This window comes from Ooceraea biroi, chromosome 5 (assembly GCF_003672135.1).
Source record: "Ooceraea biroi isolate clonal line C1 chromosome 5, Obir_v5.4, whole genome shotgun sequence".
Classification (NCBI taxonomy): domain Eukaryota; kingdom Metazoa; phylum Arthropoda; class Insecta; order Hymenoptera; family Formicidae; genus Ooceraea; species Ooceraea biroi.
Genome location: NC_039510.1, coordinates 12,425,375 through 12,450,533, shown reverse-complemented (window position 1 = coordinate 12,450,533; position 25,159 = coordinate 12,425,375). Strand labels below are relative to the sequence as shown.

General features: G+C 43.3%; 1 protein-coding gene and 1 long non-coding RNA gene across 3 annotated transcripts in view; one reads left to right on the top strand and one right to left on the bottom strand.

Annotated features, from left to right (window-relative positions):
* LOC105281027 (MICOS complex subunit Mic60) overlaps nucleotides 1-25,159 on the top strand; it is a 36,787-nt gene that overhangs the window by 9,636 nt on the left and 1,992 nt on the right. For both annotated transcript variants that reach the window (XM_011341946.3, XM_011341945.3), the window contains exons 10-13: nucleotides 1,008-1,236; nucleotides 16,713-16,871; nucleotides 19,616-19,719; nucleotides 20,089-20,276. In XM_011341946.3, the coding sequence (XP_011340248.1) occupies nucleotides 1,008-1,236; nucleotides 16,713-16,871; nucleotides 19,616-19,719; nucleotides 20,089-20,276 (680 nt within the window). The remainder of the gene's footprint in view (nucleotides 1-1,007; nucleotides 1,237-16,712; nucleotides 16,872-19,615; nucleotides 19,720-20,088; nucleotides 20,277-25,159) is intronic.
* Nucleotides 9,422-25,155, bottom strand: LOC113562028. The gene is made up of 2 exons (XR_003406589.1): nucleotides 21,531-25,155; nucleotides 9,422-9,799 (listed from the first exon to the last, which is right to left on the bottom strand). It is a non-coding gene; the product is annotated as an uncharacterized LOC113562028 (long non-coding RNA).

Sequence of the window (25,159 nt, the reverse complement as noted above, 5' to 3'; positions counted from 1 at the left end):
TGAGTTTACGGTATTTTTAATAGCAGAGAACTCTAGGCAATATAAAGTAAATTATTTTCCCTTGCAGTTGGCCTTCAGTGACTTTGAATGATTTTGACCCGTAGATCAATGTGCGCATCTTCAAACGCTCTACTAGATGCTACGTAAAAAAACATATCATACCATTTAAAAAAATGAAGTTGACCTTCATATGACCTCTACGCGTCCACCTAATAAAAAATTATTTAGGACAAATCATGTGTCCCTCGAAACCATGCAAGGTTGGTCTGACACATTTTTTTCTATCACCAATAACAGCCGAGATATTCAGATGGCCTGTTTTAGGTGCCTCACCCTGTATGTGTATGTGTATATATATATATATATATATATATATAAAATTATTTAGGATGTTTTGTATATCTCTTTTATAACGCTCCTTCTGTTATGTCAGTGTATATTGATAACAACTTCAGTCTTAAAAAAAATAAGAGTGTTCTCTCAGGGCGATGTATTTGCAGAAAAAGAGTGTCGACTAATGCCCCGAAGAAATAGATTATTTCGTTTTTGTTACTTTGTGCGAAAGTCGGGATACCGGTGCCTTTCCGGTTGTTGTACTCTCGTTGCGGTAATGCAACCTACCTGTCAAGAGATACTGTTTGTTGTAGACTTTAAAGCACTGCTATGCACCGTCTTATCTTGTTCCCTAAAACTTTGTCTTATCCCTCATGTAGCGTTTATCTTCTTCTGTCTCGCTGTGGAGAGAGTTAAAAGAAGTTATAAATCGACGTTGCACTTACACATTTACTAGAATGCAAATAATTACGCTGAGATGTAACAACGACAAATTAATTAATCTTTTAATAGGATAATAAAATATTAAACAATACTTCCACATTTCACACATTTATTTATGAATATGATATTAAATACTCATTTTCTTTATGTTTCATTTTTTATAAAAAAACGTATAACGATACGCTGCTTGCAGTTGAGATTTACGATCGTTATGTTCGTTTTCGTTTTAGTTGCTGGCGGAGCAGAAGAAATTCCACGACGAGATGCGGCGGCAGCTGAAATTGCAGTCGGAGGTACACGCCGATCATCTTCGAGAGGCACTTTCGGTCAAAGAGCAGGAAACGCGAAGGGCACTGCAGAACACGTTCTCCGAGCAAGTCGAAGCCGAGTTCATGAAGTACGAGACACAGCTCGCAGCGGTGGTGGGAAGGCTACATGCTTTTGCAGCTGCTCTTAAAGGTAAGTGTCTATCTCGTCTCCTTACATCTTGCTCCTCCGTATCGGGACGGGAAGCAATTCTTTTCTCCTTTTACGATGAGAATGTAATCGCGCGATCGCGCAATTTATGTCGCGTAAAAAGACTCATCGATTATCTCGTCAATCCGCGTGATTCCGATTCAATTATGCGGATTATGAGATGTTCAAGACAATGTCACTCAAACATCAAGATCGATTTCGCTAATAATTCTTTCCTGTCGTAAATTACGCGAGTAAGCCTCGTGAAAGTTCTCGTATAGTTCATGAGGGGATCCGTAAGTCTGCTGTAAGTAAATGTCCGACGTGTAGCGTCCATTGTGCCACTCAACGGACAAATCATCTTTCGGGGAGGGATGCTGTCGCCTTTGTCGTCTCCGCCATTGTACCATGTCCTGGCGTTTAATTACACGGGCAAAAACACGGGCCTGAGCTCCATAAAGACCAGGGCGCATCCACGTCGAGAAAGTGTTGGCGACATTTTGAGACGCTTCATCTCCTTCACTGTTTGTCTTTTCTCGATCCCTTTGTCCTTTCGGCGGTAATGGACCTCTCGTGTTCCGATTCGGATCGGGTCAAGTCCTGTCTCGACGACGACGACGACATATAGCGTTGTGTGATCAGTATTGTTTGCGACTTGCACATCCTCCTGCCTTTTGTCAAATCGGACATGTAACTTAGTCGCGGATGTTTGTAGAGGAGGAGAGGTACAATCCTATAATTGCTCGCCAAAGAAAGATGATACCTAATAGCATGATATAAAAGTATCACTATCAAATCGATCGTGATCAGAAAGTTACCGTAAGAAACTCCAAAAAGGAGGAAGAAACTTGGAAGAAGCTGTATTTTCCTAAAACATGGATGTCAACTTTCTGAGAATTTTTTTGAGCAATTCGTGAGGCACACTGAACATGTTAGAGGCACCGCAGAATCCGTATTAGCGAATGTCTGGCATTTGTCGAAGGAAGTTTGTTCGTTGAAGGAACATTGTGTTGCCGGCGGCGAGTTTCGTCTGGTTACACGCGGTGCATAGTCCCATTGTCTCGCGGTAGCTTCGTAATCCACGGGACACGCGACATTCTGAGATGCACCTGTCCGAGATATCCCGGAGCGTGTTTGCCCTTTCTGGTTTTATCGGTAGCAGAGGGCTACCGGGGAGGGTTTAATCCGGATTAACCCTGTTCGAGTTTAACACAGCGATGGCACCACCACCCTAGCCCCTTATCGCCGGCGTCCGCGTTCCTGTCCGCCCGGTGAAATTAATTCTCAATTAACAAATCTCGTACACGACGTGCACTCGTTGCGCCGGCCGGCCGGTCGGCCGATAACTATCTTTAATTAGTTTCCGTTCGAGTAATTTTCCGGTCGCTAAACGGATTACGAGCGCGACACCGTACCAATATATCCCGCTCGCGTCCACCGAGCAAATCGCAGGCGTTACATTATTGAAAATCGTTGCCCGCTCGCGGATTTTTTTTATCTGTATTTAATAGACCGTTGTTCTAAAGGGACTCGGCGTGTTTATTATCTGGGCATTATCGATTATTGCCGTATTTAATCCCGGCGTACGTTTCTCGCTTGTAGCCTGACGCTCACTTTATCTCGTGCGACACGTATTAACTGTCCTTAACTTAAAAGGTGGAATTTTTCAAGTAGCATTCTCGAGTCCTGAGAATGGTTGTGTCGCAGAATGAGTCTTGTTGGAATTCATTGCTGGTTTTCTGGTAAACAATTTAGCACAACGCAGAGATAAACGGTGCTATCTTCTCGCGAACATACTATTGTGATACTTTCGTAGATCCGTTTCTCGCCGAGTCTTTCGATTAAAACGTGCTAATTTCCTCTTGTTTCCCGATGCTTGTAATTATTGTCGTAATTGCGGATTGTCTCCCGAAGTGGAGCATGCAACCTGAGATGCATTTGAGTGAGAAATATTTCTAAAAACGAGCGCATCACTCTCTCGCGCGTGCGGTTGTTTCCTCGTTAATTAACTTTGCTCAACAAGCAGACGGAAGTGCAAACGGTGATTTTTAGGGGAAACGACCGCGGAAAGAAACGTAGAACACGGTGTACTCAACGGTGTATAATAACCATTATCCGGCGACGAGAGTCCTGCTTTCAATTTAGCGAGTCATCGGCGTGTTTGCGAGACTCGTTGGCTCACGGAAATACTCGCCGGAAGTTAATAAGATAGTAGTTAATAAAAGACCCAATCAAAGAGCGTAGTAGAAAAGAGAGAGACAACAAAGTTCAATAATCTATAATATAATATATCCACATAAGGACTCTATGAAAAATCAGGCATTATCCTTTCGTACACATCTCGTGAGGAAGAAAGCGTAACGAGGATGATGAAGGCGGAAAGAGAAGCGAGATTGCTTCTTTGTCGCTCGCTTCTGCAACCACGGCGGTGGCGATGACGGCAGCAGCAGCAGCAGCACCAGTAGCAACAGCAGCAAGCGCGTATTTCATGAATAGAAATTAGCAATAAAAAGATGGCATGAAAAGAGATGAGGATAGAGGCGTCGAGACGCGAACCTTGGGATTTCAGCGTGGGCGACGGCATGATAGCGGGGCACGGGGTAACATTTGGTATCGGATCTGGGTAAGCTACGTTAGAGGCGGAAGGAAAGCAACTCCGAAGCTTTATAAAAATGGCGACTTTCGATTATGGCTCCATTATGCGAGATAGCAAGTTCGCCATCGTAAAATGACGAGTTCCGCGCAAACCGGAAACTTATTACTTCGAATACTTCCAGGGGATAACCGGGACGCAGTTCGACTACTTGACATTTATTTTCGCTCGTCCAGTCGGAACGTCAATGATTCTTTACTGTTTGCGATGTCAACAATGAGATTGTTGACATCGCAAACGACAATGAAAGGCATTTAGATAATGCATATCTTTGTTAAGTAGCTTGCCGGCGTTTTATTGCGCGCGCGACGTCATCGACAGCATTAATTAATCTGAATGTAAGCGCGAATTTAACATATTATCTTGCCGCTACTTTATGATATCAACTTTATGATACAGATCTAGACATGGAAGAAAAGCTAGTCGAATCGTGCGGGGAGAGCATGAGAACTTGGTAGAGCGCTGAACAGCCACGGGACGAGTAAGCTCATAGGTCGCGGTTTTACAAGCTCGACAAAGCAGCTAACGTATGCGACATATGCCCCAATTATAACTTCCGCAATACATCCCTCGAGGGTGCTATCAAGGGTCAGTCCACGTCGGCCGTCATGACCGAAAAACGCGGTTGTGTTTTGCGTCCCGGCAAGTTTGCATTAGCGTTTATTACGCTCGGTGATCGCGCGACAAGTTCAGCGACGAAGAAAGTACTATGTTAGCCGTAACTTATGGTTACGGCTTATACGGTGTGATACATACGGTGCGGCCGACACAGAAGGTACAATCGCTTCGCTCGTAAAGGGAATCGGCACGGGATCCGTTGTATAATTATGCGTTAAAGAACGCGCGCTCGTGGAAAGATCGCGAGCGAGACGACGAGAGAGACTGATCTTATTGTCACCGTTACAAAATCGACTCGCGATTCATCAGAAGGCCTGTAATTACGAGCGCGATACACCGTGCATATTCATGTACCTAACGAGACAAATTAACGTCACGTCGACGAGCTACTCAACGCGCGAGCGTCGCCGTCCTCGTCTTCGCATCGGGCGAATCCTTCCGGTGGTGCACGCTGTTACTCCCGACGCCGGTGCGGTTTACCTCTTCCCGCTTGGCAAGTTTCCACCCGCGAAATACAGGATAAATCGACCATCCACCATCGAACATCTCCACCGCAATTACGTAGCGTTAAATTTGTTCGCGTCGTCGGTGAGGGAGATCTTCCGCGAGGATGAAGAGAATTCCTTCGCCCGATCCGCCCTTATCTGGTTCCGGAGGACGATGGATCCCGAGCGGAATCTCGCGAACAGTGACGTGCTGATTCGTCCTCGCGCCGCAAAGCGCGAGGAAACTTTGGAGCTTGCGATACATATAACTTAAATGTTGTGTAAGTCATATTTCTGCGGGATTTGCGATTCGCACGAGGCGCCGCCCTTCGTGATTCCCTTCACCCTTCACCTTGCGTTTTCCTTTTTCACGATATCCTTCGCATAAAGTTGAGCCGATGCTGCGGGGATTGAAATACGGTCTTAAAGGGGAACGTCGACGGGTGACGGACGGACTGTTTCCTCTTCCTTCTTACGGAATAAATTATCTCCACGCTGGTTGGCGCAAGGATGGAAAAAGCTCCTTGCGATCTCGTCGATCGGTTCAATTTGGTTCGATTGCAGGCACGGATGTCGCTCGTTACCCTTGTGAGTCGAGGATAATGGACCCCAGTAATCGTCCAGCTGCATTTATATTCCGGCGCGATTGACGTCGTGCGTTTTATCACTGAATCTCCGCCGATTATTTGCTTGGCAAACTGACCCCTTCACACGCTGCACGACGCGTCGCGACGACAAACATCGTTTCTCTTCGCTCGTAAAGGCATCACTTTGCTCGCGGATGTAGAGCTTCAGTTACTAGACGAGTGAGATTTCATGCACGGACGAAGTGGACTGGCGCTTCAAGGAGATGACTCGCAAAAATCTGCAAACGTGGGAATCCAATATTCGTGAAAGTAGACTTTTTATGACGGTGGGAGACTGCGAGAGAAAGAGAGCGCGAAATGCGTTTAAACACCCCTAGCACAGAAGTGGCGTTTACGATTCTATATTTCCTCGGTCGCCGCGTGAACGGCGCGACGAGAATCGCGATTCTCTCGTAAATCAGATAGTACGTGTTTCTCAGTGCCGAACATCTCGAAATTAATAACGTACCGGCTGGAAGCGAAACGCGTAAACGCTTAAAAGTTTCAGGCGTGAGGTAGCAAGGAGACGAGGGTGGAATATTGATAGAGGCAGACCGTAAAACCAAAAAGCGTCACGTATTTTCATGAGATTTTCAACCGCTCGGAAATAACATTTGGCAGATGAACATGTAGCAGCGATCTGTGCGTTATCAATATCTCTAATATTAATTGTTGCTAATATTAAATATTATAATATTAAACGCGCGGAAATATTTTATTTAAACTGCGTCCGAAGTACCGAGAAATCTCTCTCGCATATTTTCGTTACATTTTTCTATAAATATTAATTCTCTTTTCATCAAATTGATATCAATCCTGAAAAATGCGTTTGACCGAGATGTATGTGCATACTGATCGCGCGCGCTTTAATTAAATTCGCGTTTGAAATGCGTATACATTTTTTCGACGCCCGATGTGTTTTATCTCAGATGCTTTTCGTCCCGACAAAAGTGGTTCGGCGAAATCGAAAAGAAGAAAAGGAAAAAATAGGTCGTCGAGCTGATGGTTTCTCACATCGGTCCTTTCTTCTTCCCTTTGCTCGTGACTGCAACGTCTACGGCCCTCACGCGGAAAATGCCCGTCGAAAAGAAAAGCACTCGTTTACGTGAGACTCGAAGTAATACGGGTAATGTCGAAGAAAAATCGCCCGTGGCTGCGAGGATGTACTACCGCCGGGCATTGACAAAGAATCGCTCGTCGCATTTCGGAGCGATCATTATCATTCCGGATTATTTCATTTGTGGATATATGACGACATCGTGACAGTTAAAGGATGCATTAATCTAGATTTGATATGCAAGAAAACGCGTCTTTCAAGAGAAATTCGCTACAGCTTTACTTTAATAAAGGAGTAAAGCTAATTATAAATTAAAATAATAAATTCCACACTATCTTCGCGTACAAATTAAATATTGTGAGCGCTCTCTTCTCTCTCTCTGAATCTCGTAAATCTTTTCGAGATTCTTTGCCTGAATATTTTTATGCTGGATTTTACGACAGTCTTCCTTAAGCAGCATCATATTATTAGAAAAAAAATTTCTTCGAACTACAAATTCCAAAGGAGCTTTCGGAAAACTCGTCTTGACATGACTTTCTCCCGGCGTGCGATGATCACGTGAATCCTCGCTTTTCCGTCCTGCTCATCCCGTGCTTTTTCCGTGCATCATTGGCTAAGATCCCACGACGTCGGAATACGGCTTAAGCGTGTTCTTCCGTCGCTGTTCCAAATGCAACGGCTAACTTTTCCCGAGAGAGAGGAGCGCTTTCCTCCTCTCTCTTCTCTCTCTCTCTCTCTCTCTGTCCCTCTCACCGTTTCACACCGCGTGATTTTCGCGTTAGAAGACGATGGGCAAAAAGAAAAGCAGCCGTGTTCTCCCAACCAGTACTCGGGTAGCAAGGGTTGCTCGTATTTCAACTGCTTGCGGGGCCCCATTGGTGCTGCTGGCTGGCCACTTCGAAACTGCACGACAGTAGAAATAAAGTCCGGAGTTTCTGTAACGGCCAGAAATAATGTCGGCGACGGGCGCGCGTCACCGGATGACGATACCGGCGTTTTCTTTTCCCGCGATGGAAAAAGCCCGCTGTTAATGAGAGAAATCCCTGGTTTGACATCGATACTTGGTGGACCCGTGCGCTTGTATCGAACTACCGAGTTACTCGAACTTGGTGCATTTGTAGCACGAGGGTGTTAAGGGACAAATGCGCTTGTATTGTGCCAGCATGCGGCAATTAAAAGTTTTCTTCGTTGTTCTAATTGATACAGTTGCGCCTGTGGCGGAACAATAAAAGAGGAAAGCTTGTATCGATGTCTTATATCGATACTTGTACTGTGATACCTTCAATTTAATATCTTATTTTCAAAACAGAATCTCTGACTGTTAATAATATAATAAGCTTTATTCTTTCAGCTTAAGCCAAGAAAGGGACTTGGTTTACAATTTGAACCTTAACCATACTCATACGTCTCTGACTGTTAATAAACTCAGGCAGCATTCGTAGCCAGTCATAGTTACGTGATTTTAAAACGTTGATTGGAAGCTCACTTGATTACGGTATTCGCGAGTTCGTGTTTGATCAGACGCTCGTTTGAAAAACCTATTGTCTGGTATTCCAGTCGCTTCATAACGTGCAATTATCAAGATCGATTACAAACACGGTGCGTTATATTCCGGGCAGAAACACGATGGTGTAACGATTTGCAAGTGTAAGTGTCGATTACGCGACGGGGCTTCAGCTCTAATGCTGGCTCAACGCCGGGCAAAAATATTACCGTTTTAAAATTGGACTCGAGATTGGCTGCAGCGAAATTCGTGCAATGATCCGCAGTTGCTCTTTCATTCGGAGGAATTTTTACGGACGCTTAAATAATCGGGTCAACGATGGGAATCACGGGCGGCCTGTCGACGAGTGAAATCAAAAACTATCCGCAGTGCTGCAGTGCCAAATTGATTCGTCCTCTATCGGAAGAGCCTGTTGTTTTGTTCTTTCGATGGACGCGCGTTCGTAGCTTTGACGTTCACTTCGACACGTGAAAATGCCTTTCAAAATATTGTTGAAAATTCTGCCCTTAAAATGTTGCTCAAGAAAAAGTTACTTCGATGCATGTGTCGATAAAGAAAGAATAATAATCGAGAAAGATTGATAGTGGCTGAAAAAGTTTCATCAACTAATTGCTCTTTCATTTACTTCTTATTTCTACGACTAAAGTGGAAACCGATGTAGTACGTGTTATCAGTATTCCCTTTCTCGATTTATTTACGAGATGTTGAACTGTAACAACTAGCTAATTTTGTTCTTACGCGTATATTACGACACACATTGTGTAGAGGTGTAAATGTAGTATGTGTCGAGCGCAGCGTTTGATTTTGCGACATTGATGTAACACACTGTAGCGCTAACAGTTCGAATCGTGCTATGCAATGAACATCTGTGCGCACATGTCTGTTTCTGGTTTGATCAAAATGAGAATATCTATATGGAAATATTCCGACAGTTCGAGAAAGTTAATTGCGATCACGTCCAACAATTTAGCACGAAACGAAAGATCCATAAAAGAATCAGGTAGTATTGCCAGACAAAAATTTTTGAACGCGATTTTCCTTAAGGTTCTGCTATCATTTTCGTTTTCTAAATTTTTGCTAATATCTCAATAAGCTTTGAAGTAAAGTTTTATCGGCATAGAATTCAGCATCGATTACGATAGTTAGTTCTACTTTAATTCGATGTAACCGAGAATTTAATAGGTTGAAATAAAAAAATGGAAAAAAGGTTTATATCAATCGATCTCTCTCACGCAATGGATTTATTAATATTGTTTATTGTCGGACAGCCACTATTCTCGTCTAATCATGATTAATTCACGATACAAACGATAAACCGTGCTGCGTGCTGGCGGATTGCATTTGTAGCGACGATTAATTATCTTCGCTACCACTGTGTGAATTTTTCTATAGACTAGAGTTTTTTATCAGGTACCCGGGATAGCCGACCTATAAATTCTTTCCGTCTTTTTTTTTATAGAGCTTCGGACGAAAAGCAATCAATTACTGAGGTCGAATCACCGATGATGACATTTTCGCATTTTCGCATCAACGTCTGTAGCGTTCCGCTCTATTTTCTTCATAATATCTTGATGCATTCTTTGGAATTTTTCCATATACCCATAGTTTTGAGGAACTCCATTTCTGAAAAGAGTTTTTATCACTAAAACAGATTGAAACTATAAAATTGATATTATTTTAATTATAAATCAAAATAATAAATAAAAAATGTAATATTAAATATTGGGTCGTCCGGAAAGTTCGTGCCGATTTTGAAGGAAAATTCAAAGGCAACATTTTTTTATGTCGATAAATATTTATTGACTTATGTATGCACCGTTTTGTTTCACAACCTTTGTCCATCTTTCACGCAACTAGAAGATTCCATTCTCTCAGAACTTCTTAGGTTTCTCGGCGAAAAACTCCTCAAGGTGGTTTTTTATGTCGATCAAAGAGTTGAAGTTCTTGCCGCTAAGAGAATTTTGCAAAGACCTAAATAAGTGAAAGTCTGAAGGTGCAATGTCTGGTGAATACGGTGGGTGAGGTAGCACATCCCAGCCAAACTCCAACAATTTTTGTCGGGTAGTCAAAGAAACATGAGGTCTGGCATTGTCCTGATGGAACACGACGCCCTTCCTATTAGCTAATTCTGGACGTTTTTCCTGAATCGCTGTCTTTAATTCGTCCAGTTGCGAGCAGTACTTATCTGCATTTATCGTTTGGTTGTGTGGTAGGAGCTCATAATATAGGATTCCTTTCCAATCCCACCAGACACAGAGCATGACTTTTTTTGGACGAAGGCCGGCTTTCGGAGTGGTTAATGCTGGTTCATTTCGCTTACCCCAGGATCTTTTTCGTTCTACATTGTTGTAAATGATCCATTTTTCGTCACCCGTCACTAATTACTTAAAAAATGGTACGTTTTCGTTGCGTTTGTACAGCGAGTCGCAGATGGAAATGCGATCCATTAAATTTTTTCGGCCAAATTATGCGGAACCCATACATCATAGCGACTTACGTAACCAAGCTTCACTACATGATCGTGGACAATGGTTTTCGATATTTTCAGTATCTCTGCTAATTCACGTGTCGTGTAGCGCGGGTTATTCTCGATCAGTGTCTTGATTTGGTCATCATCAGTAGTAGAGGGTCTGCCCGAGCGTTCTTGGTCTTTAAGGTTAAAATCACCAGCTCTAAACTTAGCGAACCACTTACGTACGGTTCTTTCAGCTAAAGCGCCTTCTCCGTAAACAGAACATATCGAATTTGTTGCTTGTGAGGCATTTTTGCCTTTCCGGTAATAGAAAAGCATCAAGTGTCTAAAATGTTCTTTGTTTTCTTCCATCTTCAAAAGAGTACAAAACTGACACGAATCAATTTATCTGAAACAACTTTTTTCCTAAAGATGCGTTGAAATGTCACCTTTAAGCATATGTATATAAATCGTATGTTTTCAATAACATTGATATATTCAGACATGTTCCAACGCCATCTATTAAAAATCGGCACGAACTTTCCGGACGACCCAATATTAAACATGATGCAATTTACTTGTATGGAGCTTTGAAATAATCTAGAGGTTTCGTTGCGTGTTAAAAATTGATCTGTAGAATTGTTGAAATTCTAGTCTTTTGAAATGTAAATTTCGTATTTCTGTCATTTGAATACTCTACGCGTGAAAATGTTACGAACAAAGGAAAAAAGCGTGGTGAGTGGACAGCAGAAAGGTCGAGAGCTACAGGAAGCATACATAACACGAAATTGATGCAAAATGGTCACCACATTTCCCGGTTTCACGGAAGCGAAGAAGACGGACGGAGGGAGAATGGCAGAGAGAAACTATTTGCAGGTCGATTAAATAGGCCATCCGCTTTTCTGCGTTGCGTCACAGGCTGCGATGTTGCCGCACGGGAATTTAATTTCGGCGTAGTTTGCGGATGTGCTTGATACCGATATGTTTTATCGCTTTTATCTTGGTTAGCCGCGTTAGCATTCCGGTAGCCAGCCGCTCGCACATGCAGCTTGATGCGTCTTCCAGCGCGAAAAGGCCGCTTAAAATAATTTGCTTAACTAATGCAATTCCACCAGAGTCTATGTGTGTCGCCATGATCGTGCAAGGATAAGAGAGACCAGTCGCGCATACGTTGCAAATACATTAAACTGACGTCACCGTGCGCATCACCAGCGCCTAAAACGATCAGGAGCGGTTGTGCTTGCTGAAGTAGCCGTTTCGGACGATCTCGCGTCGCGATTAAGCCCTAAGCATCCCCTGTCGCTGGTCCAATGGTCGCGGGGGGAGGGATTCACCGCGTTTTACGTTGTTTTAGTCAGTGTGCGTGACCGGTATAGGGAAAATGGTTTGGCGTGTCGACAACGGAGCGGATTGTACAATCCACCCTTTTGTCGTGCGTCGACCGCATCGTTACGCTCATCGATGCGACAGCGTCCGGAAAACAAGGTCATAGAAAGGGTGAAGAGCAGCCGAGAGAAGAGTAGAGAGAGAGTGTCGAGAACGGTCCTCGAAAATCGTGCAGCTCTCGGAGCGTAAAATGTAGCTTGGTACCGTTTAATCTGTCGAACTGATTTAACCACTGTTTTGCAACACACGCCTGGCCTCATAAACGATAGTGGGTCGAAAACGGTATCGAGAAAGACAAAGAGAGAAAAAGAGAGAGCGAAAAAAAGGGCGGCCTGTTTCAAACTCGCCCGAATGGACCGATAAGTACTGTTCGGCCACAAATTCTCGCGACAATAACGTGAGCCTCGAGCTTTCTCCTTATCGATTAGCCAGAATTTAAAGCTTTGGCAGAGGAAGAGAGAGCGCGAAAACGAGAAAGACAGACGGCGAGGATGTGTGACCTGGCGCAGCGCCATCGGATAACGTACAGAAATTTTTTGTGGCAAACGACGGCAGACGCGTAAATGATTATTGGGTTGAAAAGCTGGAAAAATATGTGAAGCAACGTGCGAAACGCTGAGAACGCTAACGCGTGGCTATAACTTACGAAAAAGACTGTGCTTTCGATACGCGCTGGTAAATCATATATAATTGCTTTTTATAATTTATAATTTAAATTTAATATCTCACGCGTTGATCAATGTTCATTCTAAATAATATATCGGTTTTAATGTTGCTCGTTGCATGAAATAGCACGAGAATCACGGAAAAAGCTTGCAATAAAGTATGAGAATCGATGTGTACCGGAGCTGCAAAATAAACAAGTCGTTTACTGAAATTTCTGTGTACACAGTGCAACTGTATGAAAGAATATCGCCGGCTTGAAATTTAAAACATCGTCAGTAGAAGTGGACCTATTTGGTCGCTACTATGCTAATAGCAATTCCTTCCTGAAACAAAGAGTTTGAAGGGACGCGGCGGGATATGTTTCTAGAGATCTTCGGTTCACGCTGTTGCATCGTCGCAGCGTTTTCTGCTGCATCTGCTTTTCTGCGTGCTGCGCTCGGCGCATCGACAAGCGCGAGAAGAATCTTCGCGAGCTTGCGAGGCAACCATCTCTCGAATCTCTATTGCGCGAGTACCGGCACGAATAATTAATTCTGACAAAGCGAAGCGGAATCTCATCTGTCCGAGGGAAGCTCGATATTCGTCGGCGTTCACTTGGATAAACTAGTAATTATTATAATAATTGGACGCGTCCGGAAGTTGGATTCTCGCAGATACAGGGTGGATTCGCCAGAGCTCGAGAACTTTTCACGAGGACACTCGCTTCATTCCCAATAACCGGCGATCTCGCCCACAAGTCAAACGGGAACCGAGATGGATCGCGATCGAGTGGATAGAGTAGCTGAAAACCGTCCCGAGCCCTTCAACCCATCCCGCTTTTCCGTGTCGATGCTCACGGCCTAGCGTAGAGTTTTTCATCGCGCGATGGAAAAACCGTGACAAGAACCGAGAGAATTCAGATTTGTGAAATATCTGTGTGTCACGTGAGCAATCGGTCTGTCATTTCGGCTTTAACGGCGCTTAAGGCTATCGGTGAGATCGACAACGCAACTCGGGATTTGATGTGGCGTGAAGGAAGGACGATCGCTCGTAGATATTACTTTACACATCGACGATCTGTTCAGGAAATCCACGGCCATTGCTGAAAAACCGTCTGTCTGTCTGTCGGTCTGTCAAATGTCACGGTTTTAATCATCTTGTTTCTAGAATCTTGCCGATTTTAATTATATTGTTTCTGTTACAATTATAATTTTTAGATATCTCTGTTCTTTCGATTGCTATGTCTGAGAATGAATTAAGTATAGAAAGCATTGAAAATGTAATGAGACAAATCATTTGAACAATGTGACAATTTGAAAAATGTGATTAAATTTTTGTCTTCTCTGCCAGATACGCGTCTACATTTCAGAGGTAGTCGTATAACAGTAGAGTGTCATGAAGCGCAAATTGATTGACCGTTGCATAACAGGTCTAACACTAATGCCGAGACACTCAACCGGTGAGCAGATATAAAACTGTGGGACTTAATAATTGCTCCCAAATACTTGGATCACGGGACGTGGCAGATGCTATAAAAAGCTATATCGGCCGCCACCAAATCTTCGAGGGCGAAACTGCAAACCGTATTATCGATTTTTCGCGAAACGCGGAAGCGACCTATCTTGGCCCACTCATAAAACGAAAAACCGACCAGACGGACATGTTTTATGTGTAATGTAGCGCCAATAAAGCGCTAGCGGCGCGGAATGGGCAATAAAGCCAAAATAACACGAGGGATTCGGTAATTCGGTAATTCGGCCACGGATATGAATCGCGATGGAGTTCTCTAGGCATTTGTTTATACGGCGAAATTGATAATTTCGGGTCCAGCTAGATGCTGCAGATATTTTTCCGAGACGCGATAAAAAATACGCATTCCCCGCGAAGGATTAATTTAATTGCGCGCGCGCCCAGGAACGCGAGTTCTCTTAAATTATTGCCATTGCGAAAAATGATATTACCACTCGGTTATTCGAGCTCAGGTGGACCGGTAATTTAAAGCGAGAGATAACCGAGGCGGCTTACTGACTAAGTCTTCGGAAAAATTCTTTTTTTCGCGGCTGAAACGTATTATTGATATTTCGTAAAAGCAAAATTGTAATAATATCTGAGCAACAAAGCGCAACAAGGCGCACCTCGTAATTCGCCGCGATAAAATTGCAGGGTGTAACTTCATATGTTGCACGAGATTAATCACGAGCGCGTATCCTGAAAACGTCCATGCTTTCGAGGTTGCTGTCGTTACAAAGAGTGATATTGCATTTATTGCGGACTGTAATTTGCTCTCGTGTTCTCAAAAGCACCAGCGCTAAATTGACCATAATTGCTTTGGTAATTCCAGCAAGCAATATAATGACGGAGTTTTAAAGCAAACCCTATTCTGCATCTGGACAGTGAATCGCGTGATGCGAGAATTCATAATTAAATCTGCGTATTGATCTCGTCATGGAATCGGACGATTTGAATCTCACTTAAATGAGCGAAATCTCATCGCGTGTAGCGTCACGATTTCGAATGGAAATCGCGGATCGCATCACTCCGGTCCGGGTAAACAGGCTTTCGTGCGGAAAGCCACACGGAAAATCTCTAACCCGACGGAGTAATTTTCCCCGGACAAGATCACTCCATCCCCATCTGAATTGATACGCGCAATAAATCAGTTGGAAGCTCCGAGATCTGGATAGGTTCTCGTTCTTCTTCGCCGTCTCGACAACGTTAACGGCCGCGCCGAACATCTTTCTCGGTCGCGGCCGATTTACAGTTCATCAATCGTGAATACTGTCGTGATTGGCGAACCAGAACAATCAGATCATCCGTCATCTCGTCGATCAAGCTGCGATCATCTCCGACGGATGATGATTTGTTAAACGATTGTTCAATTAGCTGCGCGGTGAGATAAACAGATGCGAAATTGAAAATGCGATGATATTGTATTACCAGTTAATTGTTCCGGCCATCGTCCGTACACTCAAATAATATTTTCGCGATCGTGCTCTTCTGTATATATGCAAGCTATATTTTCACAATCCGCGCGAAAATATTTGCAACTATGTAACGGCATTCGCGCTCGCCAGACGCACTTTTAATCCGACCGTATCGACGGCGAAGTCTGTTTATTGTGGACCTGTTTGCATTTTCCCGGCACCGGCTGGTTGTTCTCATAAATCCGTGCCTCCCGGATGTGCGCTCATAAAACGGTATTATGTGACGCAACATATAAATAAATTGATAAATTAGATGCATATCACGACGCTTTAATGTTTCATCAAACAATCGTGTATTACGTGATGCACGTCCAAGTTTTATCCATTTTGTTTGCAGATGGAATTATGTATGACATTCATCTCTTGCGCGGCTTTTCGGAACGAACACGCACGCGTGCGACTTGACGAGCTTTCATAATTCACGCGCGCGTCGGGATTTTCGCATGACGAACGTTGTTATCGAAAAATTTTGCCGCATCGTGAAAATGTAGGAAATGTTTGTCATGTCATTGTAACATGGCGCGGCGATATACCCCCGAGGATCCCGAATGATCGAGGAACCTCTATACATCGGCGCAATTAAATTAGACAAGCGGGTTTTATGTACTAATTGAAACCTCCTGGCAATTTTCCCCTTTTTGATAATTTTGCAATTTGGACAGCGAACGATTGTAATTCAATAATGACGAGAAACAACAGTGATGTGCACATATATGTTGTTGAACATATTAATAGCGATATCTGTCAAGTAAAATTGTTAAATTTTTATTTTTATTTATCTTCGTGATATTTAAATTTCTGCTGCGTGATGAATTTTGAATATAAATTTCCGTGGCTTATGTATCCGTAGAGTATATATCTGTGATAATTTGCGACCACACAGATACAAAATTATATTTATGAACTGAAAACAATTTTCGGAATTTATCGACGCTGCATACATTTTTCCGAGATAATTAACAGCAATTATTATAATAAAAATCTTTGTATAATCGATGATGCTTTTGCAAAGGATTGTAAAGAATCTCTATCTGGACACTGAGAAAGTTTAGAAATATTTCTGTTTCAGCTCACATAGAAGAGAAGAAAGGAGCATCGAATGCACAGATCCTTTGGTCGGCCTGTCAAGCCTTGTCTAGAGCTGTGAAAGTCGCGCCACCGGGTACACCTAAGGATGAGATAATCAGGCCACTCGAACCTGAGATCCAGGCTGTCTGCAAAGCAGCACGTGAGTATCTTGTTTAATAGTTGAAAATTAATTTATTTTTATTGTATTTATTGGACATTTTAAGTTATTCTAAATTAACGCTTGGATTGCCTAGCATATCTCGAGCATCCATGATAAATGTTATTTTTTGCATTAATATGTATTATGTACATGATATTTTATACTATTTCCGTAAAATATCACTATGAATAGTTAATAGAATCAATCCCCTTTAAACTAAAATCATCACCCATAACAATCTAAGTACTAAGTTAATATTGAAAATATAATTTTGTCTATGCAGAAATTTTAATAGCACACGCGTTTTGTTGTCATTTCTTGAATGATGATTTGTTCTATGCATTTTAATATATAATATGTACGCGCATATAAACACGTTAATTTATTACTTGCGTACCTATTTGAATACGTAAGACTTCTTTCTCGACTGAAGAAGTAGCCCGATGAACTTTTAAAGTTAATATCGCGAGGCAGACCGTGCGGTTCGCGCCAGATACAAAATATGGTGAATAACTTTGAAAACAGCACGCAAGGAACTTGGAAAACGGAGTGCATCCCGGGCTTTGCGGTCGCTGCATTTCGGCTGCAATGCAGTCGCTCATAATCATTATTACTTGCTTTCGCACACGTCGTTATCATTGTACACGTTTTTCGCGAATGATGTAATTAATTTAGCGCCCAAGTTAATTAAATCTACAACGCGTGGCATGGAATTTCGCATATTTATGTTATTACTACCTTTTCGAAAGATTAAACTCATATTTGCAATGCGCCATATTTAGATGAATAAGAATCTACTTTCTACGTAGCTTGCATTTTCTGGGTAGTGCTTTTTTCCGCAATTTACCATAAATTTCAGCTTGTTAGTTTATCCCTGTTACTTGTTGCCTCTTAATGTTGGAAAATACTATGGAGAGAGTTATATTTTGTTTTCTCCAATCCTTTCGACGTAATGTAGCATCGCTTCATGTATTATTAACGGTAATTTCTCCAAGTTTTAATTTATTATTTGCCCACGTACATATGTTGCTACTTCGCAACTGTTAAAAAGTCTTATTGAAGAAGAGCAAGGAACGAAGTTATATCTTGTTTCCCCTAATTCTTTTGACGTGACATAGCACCGTCCCAAATTGAAACACACTTTCAACAGCACTTTGCTATACAATAGCATTCGGGCATAAAAGCGGAGGTTCATATTTCATCTGGTACCACGCGTTCTCTATACTCGATACTTTCCCCTTAAATGTGTTTTGTCATCGAAAGCATTGTCGTGTTTCATTTCTCGCGCAACCTAGGTATTTCCGGATCCTCAATTTCGGACAAATACGAACGCCGCTCGGAATCTCACGACGTTTGTTCTTCTCGACGGACGACGTCGGTGTTCGCTCTCTCGTGCCAGCCACGGCGTATAATTTAATTTGAATCACGGCTAAGCCTGTGCAACGAGAGCATTATTCCAGCGAGCAGCTTTTCTTCGATACGACAACGCGTTTTAATCGCACGGTCGCCGCCGACGCCACGTTCCGACAATTCGCGCTCTGTTCCTGCGGGCTTCTCGTACCACCTTCTCGTACCGAGCCGGGTATGAAAAGATGGAACAATAGAGACGACGATGGGGTCTCTCCCTTGAATCGGGTGCGCGTATGTGGGCCACAAGGCCGAGTGGATAGAGAAGAGCAGGGCTCGGTATGGCGGAAGAGAGCCCCGTCGAAGATTTACGACTTAATCGGAAGCGAGCGTTCATAAAGGCTCCAGGGTGGGCATTTCAAAGAGTCCGTGCCGGCCTGATGGAGTACCACGTTCGTGTGTTCATTAATTACTCCCCGCGCCATCGCGAACGTTCTTAATTGCGCCAAATGTCTATAAATTTTTACGCGCGTTTTTTCCCCCATTTAATCCCGCGGTCGAGAAATCATTTTCGTGTAATCCCAATCGCCGATCAAATTTCTGCGATTTTGCGCGACACTTGCGCGCAACAACTAAGCTATCTGGCAAGGCAGATTAAATTTTCTTGTAGGCTTAATTTCGCAGAACCGATTTTTTAAATACTTGATTAATTTCTTTTTTGACAAATGCCACTTTATCTTCATAATATGTAGAGTATAATTGTTTTATTATGATGACGTTTTGAAGACTTTAATGTCGACATTTCAAAAGCGCGATAAAGCGGGAATGTATTTTAATCTTTATCATCACTTCATAGCTAATACATCGAGATATTAATTTTTTGCTGGACACAATTCACACGATCGATCATTGAGTTCTCCTTTATTGCCATTTAATGAAGATTGATCACCAAGACCATGCGAATGAGAGTTAAAGGAGCATTTGATATGCGGAATCATATGCGATTCTCACACACACGAGTTGCAAACGAGCTCATTATCTGCGTCCATTGTACGTATGTTATTCGCGATAACTGAATACGAACCGCAGCTTGAAACATGCGGCCACAACGACGTTTGCGAGTGCAATAAGCAACACGCCCCCGACAGGGGAAAAACGCGGCCAGAACGTTGCGGGCGCGATGGCCGCAAAGCAAATTGGGCCACGGCGGATATTCGGTCGTTGCGAATAACATCCGCGTGCTGATTAATTCCGGGCTGTCCCCCTCAAAATGTCGGTCGAATGAACAAGTGAACGAAAGACCGTTAATTGGTATTTTAATTAATCGGATGAATAAGGATTGGAGGTAGTGCAGACGTATTCGCGACGAATCAGTTTTCCATTTTCCTCGGTTCCAGCGAAGGAAGAGCCTCTGGTGCACGCCGCCCTACAGAGCATTCCCGAAGAGGCGGTGAAGAGAGGAGTGTTTCCGGAAAACACTCTTCGCGAGAGGTTTCTCAAGGTAATTATGTTTCTTTGCGTTCTTTCTGATTCGAATTGCTCCCGCGTCACTTGCTCGTTCTATTAGTACTATAATTTGGCAATATGATACTTCTGTTTGGAAATTGTTACTCGCGCAGTACGCGATTTCAATAAATGAAGGGTTGGATGTTGCAATGCGACGTTGCTAAGCTTACAAGTACTGCTCTTGCGATGATATTGTTGTTGTTGTCGCGGTAATAAATCTGAGATAAGATCATTTTCTAAAGAGTCATTTATACACGACTAGATGACGTTACTTAAATTGATGAGATCTTTACGAGATCTTTCATATATAGGTAAATGGTAATGTCGATTCGTGAGAGTCCGTGTGCTTATTACGTGTCGCTAGGTAGAGAGCGTGGCGAGAAGATTAGCCATGGTGCCTGCGGAGGGTGCAGCCCTACCTATATATCTTCTTAGCTACCTTCAAAGTTTCCTGATCATCAAAACGGCCAATCCAATTCCCAGGAGCGAGCTCGAGGACGAGCCGATCGACGTGAACTCGCTGAATACGTACGACATACTGCAGCGTGCCAGGTAAGGCCTCTCGTAAATTGTCAAAGTCTGCGGGATACCGATGCATACGGGCGACTAATTCCGAGGGATCAAATGGATCTGTCGCGCGCGAGAAATTCGCAAATGCCGGATTGACGGATCGATCGTATCGAAGCACGGGCGCAACGCGCCACTCTCTCGTATAATCCACGCAATATATCGAGCGCACGCATTTTTTACCTTTTTTATGCATCTCATCGACAAAGCGTCGAATCTTCGGTGATATCGAATCGTCAGCGCGAAACTGGGGATACGGGGCTGAGTAAATAACGATGGCGCAAAGCCGTCGATGCTCGACATCGGTAAAATTTATCGCGCCGCCGATTAAATGCGCTTTTATTGTACTCGTAACTCGAGCGGCAATTTCCGCGTCACGCAAGGTCCTCCGTCTCTCCCTCTTTCATTCGCTCTGGCCCCAGTGACCTTATAAATTATCCTTACGAGGCCCTAAGGACCGGAGAGAGGCGCAATATATCCAACCGGCCATCAACGAGGCGGGAAAGACGAAAACACCTGCCGTAATATCCGCCACGTACACTTTGACAAAGAACACCGCCATTTACCACTCGTCAGGTCCATCCCCCCGCGAAATCCGGTAGCTAGCCGTTTTACCGACTTATCCTTTCGTTTTTCCCAGTGTCGTAGATCCCTTCGTTTTGCGGATCTTGTTCAAGTATCCTCGGCTTAGCTTGAAGAACACTAAATAAGGATAAGCGCATGTATGCCCTCGTGAGAGACGCGTCGCGCCTTTGAAAATCCTTCTTTCCCTTCATTCTGCCACGTGTGTGTGCGCATCTCGCGATAACGTTACAATTGCGTTTAATCTCGTTGGGACCTCGAGCATTGAATGCCTCGGAATGGAGCAGGAGCGACTTCAAGTTAGCGACTTTAAATTCACGCGAGAGACCGCATGTTAAAGTTTCATCTCGATGATGAAATGTGAATCTTGTGGAAGCGCTGAGGAAACGTAAGTTTCAGCATGTAACAGTGCGATTTCCCGGCGGCCACATTCAGAAATCTTCAAAAACACTGGCGCGTGCTTTTGCTCGCACGAAAAATTCATGTCCGAACACGCTTCAGCCACGGCGGGCAATCGCGTCGGATGGTAGGGTGGAAACGAAAGGTGATGTGGTGATACGGTGATACGAGATGCTGGAGGAGCAATCGGAGGTTGCTATCAGACTCGACCAGGAGCCACGAAAGATAGTTCTACATACTTAAAAGCACTGTTCGTACTTGTTTTCGCACTTTTTCGCCGAGACGTCTTGCAAAATATCGAGTGTCGGCCACGAAAACGGATCTTCCTGTCGACATTCTCGGCACGTACCGAGTTACCTCGTCGTCTCTTAGCTACCTGCCGATCGTTGCTTCTCCTCTCCCCATGGAAAGACGCCTAGGAATTAAAAATATATTATTCAGGATATTCGCACGGATGAATTGCAAAAGAGAGGAGAGAACATGATGGAGAGAGGGAATGTTTATGCATCCACGTAAAAATGTCAAAATGTCAAAAGCTCTTCATTGACGCGTAAATAGACATAGAATTTTACACATAGAGTGGAAAAAGTCATTGTAAAAAGGATCAGGATTCTTGAAATTTACTTGATTATAATTTACAGAGTGGAATACTGTTGTTGTGATTAAACAATTTAATTAACGTACTGAACAACTCGTGACATTTCTCCACGACATCGCAGTTACCTGAAATAAAGCGCGCTTTTTGTTACCGCAACTATGTTTAGTGAGATGTGACTATTACAGTTCTTTCTTGTCGCTGATAAAAAACATTCACGGTGTCTCAATGAATACTTAACTGCTCCGTCAGAACGTTTCGCTTTTTTCCTGCAGCGTTCAATGCAAGCATCAGAACCAAATTCAAAAAAGCTCGGCAGGTACTGTTACGAATGATAACCAGTGACGTGAATAAATAACGTGATGCTGATGCGAATGGCATATTTTATTAGCGGACTAAGCCTCGGATGGACCTCAGGTGCATCGAAATAAGTTACGCCGCCTTCATGCCCCGCCGTAGGCTTTAGAATTGGTGATATGTCCAACGTACACGTAGACAGCACCGCGCGACACATTCATCGTCTGTGAAGAAATACGTGCGAGCTGGACCGGAGCGGATGTGAGTTCTTCTGAATTTTTAATTCCGCGGCACACTGCGATATACACACCCTCTTTCAACGCCCGCAGGTCAAACTCCCAGGCGAGGCTGCAGCGCGACTTACAGTCGATATGTTACGGGGATGCATCCCTAAAAGATTTCGCGGATTCAGAAGGAGACGCGCGCTCACATGCACGCACACGTGCATTGCCATGAATACTTGATCGCCGGAACAGATGCCACTCTGAAAATTGATTTCTATTGATTAATGGTGATATAAGCGTAGTTGACTGTAGTCTGAATTTGGAATTGTCTATTGGAACTTTATGTTTAATGATGTGCTTCTTAAATTTAATAATTCCTTTTTGCTTGTGAATCGTTTACTCTTGTGGGTTTACTCCGATGCACTTGTTTGCACAAATTTTGATCATTTCAGAAGGAAATTATATATATTTGTAAAACTTAGATATAAAAATGAGAGGAAGGGAAAGAGTTGTTTCTATATTACTTCAAATTGCGTCAAATTTTCTCTTTGAAATGTATTTATCTTACTTTCACCATGATCGACGGATGCGGTATCTATTTCCGCTTTCGCTGTTTGCCAAGTAAGCTCTGCGAGTTTACTCTGTTGGTGAATCTGTAAATGTCGGGGAGCGGGTTGGTCTGGAACATTTACTCTAAGAACGTGGTCTGGTTACATGGAGAAAAACTCTCGAGGCTCTTCAGCATATTATTTTATTTCAACGGATATATTCAATTAGAGAACTTTCTTGTCGAGGGACTCCGCACGGAATCGAAGTTGCACAACTCTCCGGCTAATAATGCTGTCTCCTGGGTAGCCAAAAATCAATTCTCTTTCCTCAAGTCGGCAAATTAGGGCAGATTAAGATTATGGGTTTTCAAACATACATTAGTGACCGCGTTCTCTCATCAAAGCGAATATTTAAGCGACACCGATTTCCTCTTAATTAAAATGAAAGCAAAAACTTTAATCTTTCATAAAACTTCCTCTTTACGAAATATATCGTAATGCGAACAAGATCTCTTTTAATGCCTCGAGACTGTCATTAGGAAAAACTGGGAACAGATCCAAGAATTCGTAGATGAAAAGAAGCGCGGACAGCCTTCGCCTGCGAATTTAATTGAAATTATTGCGAGAAGTCCACACACTACCACGATCAAGACGATCGATTGGCGTCAACAGAACCGAACTGATCCGCGATCTGCAGCGCAAGAAAACGTGCAAGAAAGAACAAGAGCAATTCACTTAATAGATCTGAAGGATAGCGCAGGGTGAAAGCTAAGTGAAGAAGTTCTCACGATACCATCACCGAATATGAAATCCGAAAGCAACAAGAAACTTGAAGATCCGTGAGCGTGCGTTCGTGTCTCGAATTAGGCCACGTGAACTACGTAAGGGTTGATTTCCACGCGAAATGACGCTCCACAGTGCTCCGCGTTCCATTTCACATGGCGGCGTCGTAAGATTCCTCATAATGAGAAGGGCAGCTTTGGACGCATTATCCATGGCACATTAATCCCCGTATTTCTATGAAAACTACAAATCCAGCTTTGCTGGCTCCGCTGCATGTTCATTGGCAAGAATGGTGACCTCGAATTAGCGGCAACTGGTGGTGATCTCAAAATAGCAAGTTGAAAAATATGAAAATGTCGCTTTTTAACTTGATACAATATTTTTAATTAAATACGACGAAATATCAAAAATGGATTCCAACTTGCGAAAAGAAATGTTATCTCAGTAGCATCTCGTATCTTTTGTAAACCAATATTTCAATTATTTTTGATATAATTCTCAATTGCAAATTCTGGACCGTTAGTGTCCAGAAGTCCATTTCATCTTGGAATATTATGAACTTCCTCAAGAGATTATTTTTTAATTCTACCGTTTGTTCGTGTTTAGAGAATTTTTTCCGCCTTAAAGAACTTGGCATTCCTTTTCTCTTCCTGGGATCTATATCTCTAAGCCGTAGGATACAACATTAATCTCGCTGTGCTCGGGATTCGCTGGCGATTCGACGTACTCGACGTAAAGTTTCCAGCCAGCGTTATCCTGCATATGGTTCCCTTGAAGACTGGCATTTCTGCGCCAGCATCCGGTGGATATCGTCGACTTAATTCTAAGTCGCCGAATAAATGTCCCGTATCCCTAAACGAACAAACGGCTCGAGGAGGATCATGGACGGATGAGGGGAATCCTTTTGCAAGCTCGGGTCCAGGCGGAAAGTTTTTAACGAACCGTAGTCTCCAGATCGGCGTTTCCTTTTGGAAGGTCGCGCCCGATAGCGCGCCTTCCGGCCACGCCGGATGTCGCAACCTATTCCGCCGCGAGTGCCTTTCGCCGAACTACCGTACGGTCTCTCCTGTGTTTCCTCGAAAGCGAGGGATGCAGAGGAGGCTGAGAAGGAAGAATGAGGATGAGGGAGAGAGAGAGAGAGAAAGGAAGAGAGTACTACGTCTGTCTCGAAACTCCGAGATGAAGCGCGGCCACTTAGTTGTACTCGTGAATAACCATGGAGAAATCGGTCAACAAATCTTCCACGCTGATTGCTTTCCGCAAATTGCACCGCGGGCAGTCCTCGCGTTTATCGAACGTATTCAATTATACAGCGAAATTAACAAACTGATTCAAATTTATCTTGCGGACATTTATTATTAAAATGCGCCGCGTTGAATAAATCGCGTCCGATCCGAAATGTCGCGACTTGGAGCAGCTTGTGGTTCATCCGTTTGTTTC